At 46.2% G+C, this 9000-nt stretch overlaps 2 protein-coding genes across 2 annotated transcripts; both read right to left on the bottom strand.

Moving 5' to 3' along the window:
* Positions 1-147: 147 nt before the first annotated feature.
* Positions 148-925, bottom strand: BDV38DRAFT_53314 (uncharacterized protein). The gene is made up of 2 exons (XM_032063502.1): positions 527-925; positions 148-220 (listed from the first exon to the last, which is right to left on the bottom strand). Exons 1-2 carry the CDS (start codon positions 773-775, stop codon positions 197-199), a joined length of 273 nt encoding a protein of 90 aa, XP_031906744.1. The 5' UTR covers positions 776-925; the 3' UTR covers positions 148-196.
* Positions 926-1368: 443 nt separating this feature from the next.
* On the bottom strand, positions 1369-5066 carry chsF (chitin synthase CHS3; the record flags this gene model as incomplete). Its single annotated transcript, XM_032061235.1, has 3 exons — positions 1369-1454; positions 1514-2319; positions 2371-5066. The coding sequence occupies 3 exons, from the start codon at positions 5064-5066 to the stop codon at positions 1369-1371; spliced, it is 3588 nt and encodes a 1195-aa protein (XP_031906743.1).
* Positions 5067-9000: the final 3934 nt, after the last annotated feature.

Raw genomic sequence — 9000 nt, 5'->3', positions numbered from 1 at the left:
AAAAAAAAAAAAAAGAAAAGAAAAGAAAAGAGAAAAGAAAAGAAAAGAAAAAAGAAACCCACGAGAAAAGCAAGTCCCCCCAAAAAGGAAGGGGATAGATATGATGATAGTCAAATATGAGAGTAACACAATCACAGCGTCTTCCTATTTGCCTTTTATTCCCCTGATCGTTCTCTTTTCTTTTTTTTCTTGACGGTTATTCAACCACCTTCTGGAAGGGCTGAACCACAAAGTCAGTATCGCCGATCGGAGTTAGTTTCCAGCCTTTTTGAAGATATCAGAAAAAGAGAGAGAGAGATATATATATATAGATATATATATTATTAAGTACTTTGATGGAGTACGCAAAGAAGTCCAGTCAAGAACAGATGATGTCGGTAGGGATGCATCAGTCATACGAACCGGGAATACATGATTGATTAATGAAAAGTATGTACAAGTGGAGTGAGTGAGGGGTCCATGATGAGAGTGGAGTGGAAAGCGAAGAATGAGACCAGAGAACAAGAGAGAGACAGAGAAATCTTACCAAATACCGAAAAGAAAGGAACGTGCATGAGCCGTCACATGGACGGGATGATCCGCAAAAGCAAAAAGGAAGTTCAAAGGGGGAACGTGTGCTCACAAAACCAGCCAAAGGTCTCGAAACTCGAAAACCAAAGAAAAGGGTCTGAGCATCCCCCAACAACCTTTTCCGGAGTGGTACCGTGGTGGCAAAAGCAACCCGAACCGTCAGAATTGACACGAGAGTTTCATCGGCAGCTGTGGCAAGGGTCATTCTTCGGGAATCCTGCTAAGATCTGACATGCAAGAAATGTGATTATGATTGCCGCTTCGCTTTCATCGTTGCTTTTTCTGTCGTTGCATTTTGTCTTAGTAATGTAATTGCATTTCTTTTGTTCTTCCAAAACGAAATATAAAATAGAATCAAATCAAATCAAATTAAATTAAATAAAATAAATAAAGTAAAAATAAAAATAAAAACTACTCCCTCTTTTTACCCTCGAAGGTTCGTTGTGACATTAAAAACGGACGAGGTCATCCTTCCCATCTCTCATCAGTCGTGTCCATTCATTATATGCTCCATCGCTGGTCTCGCTCAAAAATACATCAAAGCTCAATACTCTCACAATCAGATCAGAATCCAACCATCCTGGCAAGACGGTGTATCTCCAAGAACACTAGTGTACGGTCCTTACCCTTTGCGGGAAGCTATACAAAAATCTTTTCTAGACGCCGTCCGAGTGAGCCAAAAAAGAGTAAAAAGGCACAAAGAATTAGAAAGGAAGAAAAGAGAAACGTAATACACAAGTTAATCGAATCGCTCGTGACCAACATCTAGAAACATATGGCACATATCCCCCCTATATACTAGTAATCGGAGTATTCTTCGTAACGCGTAGGATATCCTCCCAACGGAGGCTGTCCCCAGGCGGCCTGCATGCGAAGCCGGCGGTCTACCGATCATGTCAGCTACTATAGAACTGGAGGGTCTCCTCGAGATACACACACATACCTTTCTCGAAATCTCGCCACCGCTTCATTGTGATCTTACTACTGTCGAATTCTCCTTCCCCAGCATCGTGTCCCTTGTCCTTCTCCCCAGCAGTCTTCCGCGTGTCACCCCAACTAAAGTCGTCAAACTTCCAGTACGAGTAGGTCGGAAGAACAAAGTTCCAGATAGGCAGGGAGATGAGATAGATCAACATCCACAAGACGTAGACCAACCGGTGGGCGGTGACGACAATGAGCACACCGGGAAGTCCCAGAATGAGGGCCAGCAGGACCAGCGGGATGACCTGCACCGGCTTCTTGACAATAGACGATATGACCACGTAGAAGGTAAACGCGATAGCCGCAGGAAGGACCAGTGTTCCAATCAGCTCGATGAAGATGACGAATTGCATACTGAAGCAGAACGTTCCGCACAAGTCTCGCACCAGAACCAGCTCCATTAGGTTATGAACCGTACTATTGATCCAGCGACGACGCTGAGAGAGAAGGACCATGAACTTGTCGGGCACTTGGGTTTTGCAAACAGCCTGGGGCACAAAGATCTGTTTCCGCTTGGGGAAAGTGCGAAGCATCAGAGTTGACAAGTACCGATCCTCTCCTAGTAGAAGCAGATTCTTTTTGTGCAGAGTGTCCACTACATTTTCTGAATAATGTTCCACCACGTCGGGATTGGCAAGAATCGGCACCCAGTAGTTCTGGCCTCCTTTCGGTGCTTTAATCCGATACATGGAGAAACACCCGGGGAGACAGGTCACACCACCAAAGACGGATTCGAACGATTTGGACTGATGATGGGAAATGAAGTACCTGGTACAAGAGTCAGGAAGGGCATAGAGACGAAAGGGAGGGTGTACATACTCGAACACTTGAATCATAGTCACCCAACTGTCCGTCTTGTTAGCGATCTTAGTTTCACCACAGAGACCCATGACCTCTGGATCCTTAACCATAGCGGAGATCATGTGCGTTAAACTGTCCGGGAAGACCTTCGTGTCGGCGTCGACCATGAGCACAACTTCATAAAAGTCTGGGGGTATGCCGGTTACATGTAAGAGGCCGTTGAACATTTCAAATTCAAGTTCGGTCATCCTTTCATCAAACATCACTTTCTGCAAGAAAGACATCAGAATAATTTGACTGTCTCGTTTACCGCGGTTCCCCGGCTTGGATTGTTTTGCTTCGGATGGCGTTCCACCTTTCACAACGATCATCATTGGAACACGCTGCTGTTTCTCCGGTGGGATGATGGACGTCTCCCCGTAGTCATAGAAGCCAGCATAGACTTTTGCCATGTTGTGTCGCTTGGAGCCGGTTGCCACTGCTACGTAGGAGAACGGCTGGACCTCATCCATGGGAACAACCGGATCGCGCATCATGCGAAGCACAATTTCGGGAGTGGAAAACTCCTCACCTTTTCCCTTGATCATACCGTCACAAATGACAATAATGGTCTTGTGGCTGTTAGGATAATCGGTCATCGCGATGGAATCAAGGGTGGTACGGATTCCGTCTTCACCTTCCGAATAACAAGTAACCAAACACAGAGCATGGGCCAAAGGAAAGCCGTAGGGCTGCCATTCGGGCGGCGGTTGAGGAACTACGGCTTCATGGATGTACCCACCCGCTGCAACGCCGTCAGAGTCGGCAACGGCAGTGGAATAGCGGGAGTCTTGCACTAAGCTCGTTCGACTGGCCGTGGGATTCTGGCGAGAAGCATCTGCACTTAAGGTGCCACCGCTGCCATTGTGGCTCAGCCTGTACATGGAGCCACCGCCAGGAACTAACCGGCTGGTGGAGTTCTGGCTCGCCATGGTTACCCATTGAGGGCGTTGTTTCCCGCCATTGCTCACCGTGTAAGGGCTCGAAAACCTGGAAGTTGTTGGTAGGAAACTGGCCCTTTTATTGGGGCGGTCCGTGGGATCGGTCAGGCGAGGGCCTGGCCGATAGATGTCATTCGACCAGTCTTCAATTTGCTGATTACGTCTCCTGGGATCGGAGCTCATGCTTGTCTTCTGGGCGGCGAGCCTTGGGGCAAGGAACCACTGGAAGATCAAGGCAAATGCGAATTTGACAATAACAATGGATAAGATGAAGACCAATGACACATAAAGAACCACTTTAGAGGCAATACACCCGACTGTGTCAGTATCGATACTGCCGACCTTGATGATTTGGGAGAGGCATTTGCCTATCTTCTTCTCTTCCCCAGTCTGAAGGTAATATGTAAGGTCAACGCCGCGTACATCCGGATTTGTGCGAAGCTGATCAAATTTGGCGGGGTATTTGACCTGATCAGTGTTGAACCACCGCAAGAGATCAAGATCCAGCACGTTTCCAGAGTAGACCGCCAGGTTTCTACTTTTGTTTTTCGTGTCCTCCCATGTGTAATATACGTCTCCGGAGCTTCCCAGGCTGTAAAACGACTTCCGCGCCTTCCCTGACGTGTGGCAGGCCCATCCCTTGTAGTAAGGCTCCGTATAGTTGGGCTCAGATGAGCCATCCTGGTTGAACGCCGTGCATGGGAAATACCATGCCAGGTCACCATTTGAGTTGGTAGGCACATCAGATCCGTCCGCAAGTGTGATTAGACCCTTACAGGCTCCGTTTACTTGTTGGAAAAAGAAACTCCCATCTTGGCCACCATACTTATCGGGTAGGTCATAGAGGACATTGGAGCTACCTGGAATTCCGGCAGCTGCGGGGTGCTTCGATTTAGATAAGTCGTAGGCTTTCCCATGGAAGATCATGTAGCCTTTGGTGACATGATTGACCTTTAGCCTTACTGGGGGGGTACCGCATACAGTGGCTGTAAATCCGAAAGTCAAAAATCCGACGAACGCTCCTATGAGCAGGATAATACTAATGAGCCCGATCTTCTCGCGCCACGCACTCCGCTGCGCTTTTTGCGGCATTCCAAAGCACCGAAGGATAAAATCCGGTGCCCAGAATGTAATTATTGCGCAATACGTGCTCCATAAACTTGGGGGACGGACTTGTTCTAGCGCCTTTTGTCGTCTCCTTTCCTGTGCAGATGCCTTCTTCGAGATCTTCCGAGAGTGCCTCCTTTTCTTGGACCGATGCTGACTCGGAGCCCGCTCCATGGGCTTGTTGATAGTCCCATGCTCACCATATACCCCTTCTTTGGCCCTATCCATACTGCGAGAACTGTTCGTATCAACCTCACCATCTCCACTCATTAATGGCTCATGTCCTGTCGCCGATGGGTAGGTGGGCATGTTTTGTGACCGTTGGCGGTAGTGGTAGTTGGGATGGTCTTGATCGATGCGACTGCGCTCCGGCTTGACAAAGCTCTTTTTGCGCCTAACCCCCTCGCCCGTATCGCCTCTTTCTTCGTCAACATCTTTCTTTCTCCGAGAGCTGTGCGAGCGATGGCGTCGGTGATGATGATGGCGGTGTGATGTTGGGCTCGATAGAGTATCAGTGAGACCTCCCGTCTCACTGTCTCGTCGTCTTCTGCGCGATGATTCCCGGAAAGCCGAGTGGACTTCTTCTCGTCGCGGGGAGGCCTTTCCCGGCCGTTGCGGCAAAGACATGACGCTTCTAAGGAACTAAAGTGTGAGCATGGCAAGATTTGGGCAATTGTAGGCTCCGGACGGATGGTGGGATGCGCATCAGGACACACTCACCGTTAGATTGAAGCGAGCATAGACGGCGATAGTTTTTTTGTTTTTACCAAACCGATGTTGACTGACTGGATCTTCGCATAGACAAGTAGTAAATCGATGCGACGGGTGTTGTGACGCAAGGCCCAGCTTCCTAGGCTAACCGCAGGGATCGACGAATATCGGGAACGGAGCAGCGACACGAAAGGAATGCGAGGAAATTGCCTGAGAAGCGATCGCGGATTCCAATGTGGTATGGGCGCAGGTAGATTCGAATTACCAGCGAACCGTGCGAATACGAGACTGTCAGTAAACAGAGCGAGCGAACAACTTCGAAGAACGAGTCGTAAAATACAAATCAAGCGGCTACACCCCCGACGATCCAAATAAGCGAGCGATGTGAATAAAGAGTGGTGTTGGAAGTGGGAAGTAAAGGGAAGAGAAATGAAATCTGCGGGACAATAACCTGAGACGGTGCGGAGCAAAGGCTGATCACCTGGTGGTACATTTAAGGGAAACAATACCACCTCAGGCCAGACACTGTCTAACCACAATGCTATTAGTCCTGAAAGGTACCTGCCGGACCCGGTAATTTGTAGGAGGCGATAGTGCTATCTGTTGTGTTATTGTTTTGGTTTTTAATTTAATTTTTATCCGTCCATAGGATAGGCATATTGCGCATACGGAGTACATACATACTGCTACTACTAGTACTAGTACTAGCTACAGGCGTCCTCGGCCGAAGCCAAGAAGCAGAGTCCGACCACACACTGCAGATTTATTATTCGATGAAGATTAAGTGGTAAAGCGAGAGTGGTAAAAGGGGTAATCAGACTAGATCAGATAGGGATTTGCTGAGGACAAGTCGGAAGGATTATCAAAAGACAAGTTGGACAGTGACCACGGGCAACCTTTCATTAGTGTACACAAATAACTGCCATCCATGTGCTTGCAGCGTCGCTAGGGGCAATCGGTCGGGGCTAGATCCAGCTTGGGCCCAATAGAATTAAGTCGCGGGATCATTATAAGGGTTACCTCACCACAGACTCCTCTCGCCTGACCGCCCCCTTCATTGGGCGTTGTTTCCCCAGGCTCCGTAACCCTAAACTAGATTTGGTTTAAACCCCGGCGACTTGGAAGACACAGCCAATGATGCTTCTGTCCAGGTTTCTTTTCAGGATGATTTGCCCCTCCCTTCTCAAAAATCAAGGTTAAAATTGTAAAACCTCAGCAGGCTATTAGATTCTAGTAGTGCTCAATAATTAGACTACAGAGTAAACAGCACGATGTTGGATGGTGGTACTGGGTGGAAATTCCGGTACCTCACATGACCTTTGCAAAGTGTGGTCAAAGAATCTGCTAGTGCTCGCTTTGGAGGAGTAAGTGGTTGACATCGGCTAGTACTACTGCCTCTACAAGAATATGTATCCAATCAAGTGAGACTCCGTGTTCTATTTTCAGGCTCAAACTTCCCACACCAACTGGGTGGCGGCACACCATTCTAATTATTTCTGATCGGGCTTGATATCGACTTAAGACTAAGGAACTAGTTGGGTAGATTTGACATGAATTGAAACAGAAATCCAGAATCATGCACAATAACTAAATAGTGATATATCAGAAATGCACGAAATCAATACAGATCGTAGTAGTACGGAGGAGTATGTGACAAAGAGCTTACCATATTTTTTTTTTTGTTTTTTCCTTTTACCTTTTCTCTTTAGGTTCCAACAGCCAATCTTTATTCACGTCTATACTAGATGAATACCAAGAACATCATCTCAATAGATATTTGAAGTATCCTCATTATTCACCTATTAAGTCATAACAGATATGTATCCTTTCGTTGTAAAGGGGCAACAGTGATTTCTATCAGGTTACTTACACAGTATCGATATCAATAACCCACCTGAAAACAGCTGCTCAGCCTCAGTGTGACGATGGGTAGGTACTCTTACTCTGAACCGGTAGGTAATACAAACATATGTTTGACTTGGTAAATTTAAAGTTGGGAAGCCGATCTGTAAGGTTTCCAACGATGTACATAACCTAACGCTTCCCCGTAAAAATAATGTTTTACTGGTAGACATCATTATGCCCTGTGGGCCTATGTAGATCCAAAGCTTTCACTTGTTTTCTTTTGCTAAGGGGTTCATCCAGGTACTAATGACTTTGGAAATCATGCTCTAGTGTCCCAGTGTTGAACCTCCAGTGGAGAACTATGTTCAACTGTGTATGCACTGAGTCGCAATCAATCAGCTCATGACGCCATCATGCAGTTGGTATTCCACCTAAACGCACATCCCAGACATGCTTAATCCGCAAAGTATTCAGCTGGGATCATCGTGCCCCAAGAATCAAATCTCCCAACTTATCACCAGTAGGTAGTCAGCCACGTTTATGCCAAAGGAACAGGGTAAAGCTGGGGGAACAGCGTTTTCGCCTAAACATGCATAGCTTATCCTGTACTCTGGAGTCAAAGGTGGAGAAAGTAACCGAGTAACTTTGAGGACTAAAATTGCTCTCAGACCAATGGTAACGATCTTGCTTCTCGATGGCCTGTCTATATCCGATGTCAGTACACAACCTGAGAGAGATTGACGGCATTATTGTTTAATTATTCATCTTAGTTTTATTTTATATTATTTTATTTCTTTCTTTCACTTTACAATGGTCTTCAATTCTTGACGCATACCTTTAGTAATATCCGGATACGATGTCAAGAAAAGTGAATGGTGTGCTTCACTTGTAACTTGTTGAGGACCGAAGTACATAAAGAACAGCCAAGAGGCTTAATTAGGCCCTTTGGTATGACCATATTCAATTAAAGACGAACAATTATTATTGGACAGCCACATTCTGGACCAGCAGGACGGCTCCGAGTAAGAGTCACCAGTTGCATGAGATTGCGAGGCTCAAAGATGACTACTACTGTATCTCCGCAGTCAGCAACAGCATCTGCCACGCACTGGTCATTACTATTCTTAGTACGGATTTATTTGATCGAGAACAATGGACAGCTCATCAGGCATAATTCCTCGTAAAATGTGAGATTGACTCTACACCGCCCCCAGTTTCGTGCATTGCTTTGCATCGGAATGAAGGGCAGCCATTGGAATGGGCATTGCAGAGCACCACATGGGCACTCAATATACAAAGTAGTAGTAGCACTAGATCGATGGTCCATGCAACGCTCAATCAAGTTCTGATGACACCGTGGTGCCCTTGTCATGTCAGTTATCTTCCACCAACGGTGCGATCCACTAGTGAGACATGAAGACACCATCGATGGTCTCTCATGGACAATAGTTTGACTCTATGCATGTACATACAGTACTGTACGTACAATACCCGGACGTACTGCTGTACATACATACATACATTCCAGACCCACGATACGTACCAAATTTGTATGCATTACATATTAGGAGGGGGAGTGAGCTCTTCTAATTTTTTTATCTCTCCTTTTTCTACTTTGTTTTCCTTACAATTTATGTATACAGGCATACACATATCTCTCTATTGTCAAGTACACATCACAGAGGCACACCTATCAGATGCTAGGTGGTTAAGCGCTGAACGGAATTTCCACTTATTACCCCTCAACCTTTTTTCCAGTATTGGGATCGTTCGGTAATTCCGCCGCAAGTCCGGGTGATCTATTTTACATCGGGTAACATGATTTGTCGTTACTACTTTTAGTCACTGAGACATTAGATGAATAAGTTGAGAAAGTAATGCAACCGATTTTGAATAAATTAAAATAGGTAACAACTCAGCATGAAGTCAACGAAATAACCCCACTTCAGAACAAGTGTAGAGTATCTCCTCTACACTTTTGTTTGTAAACGATTAGGGAAAAAAA

The sequence above is a fragment of the Aspergillus pseudotamarii genome (genome assembly GCF_009193445.1).
Source record: "Aspergillus pseudotamarii strain CBS 117625 unplaced genomic scaffold BDV38scaffold_169, whole genome shotgun sequence".
NCBI classification, from domain to species: Eukaryota; Fungi; Ascomycota; class Eurotiomycetes; order Eurotiales; family Aspergillaceae; genus Aspergillus; species Aspergillus pseudotamarii.
Note: the sequence above shows the minus strand (reverse complement) of the source record. Positions and strands in the feature narration are given on the sequence as shown.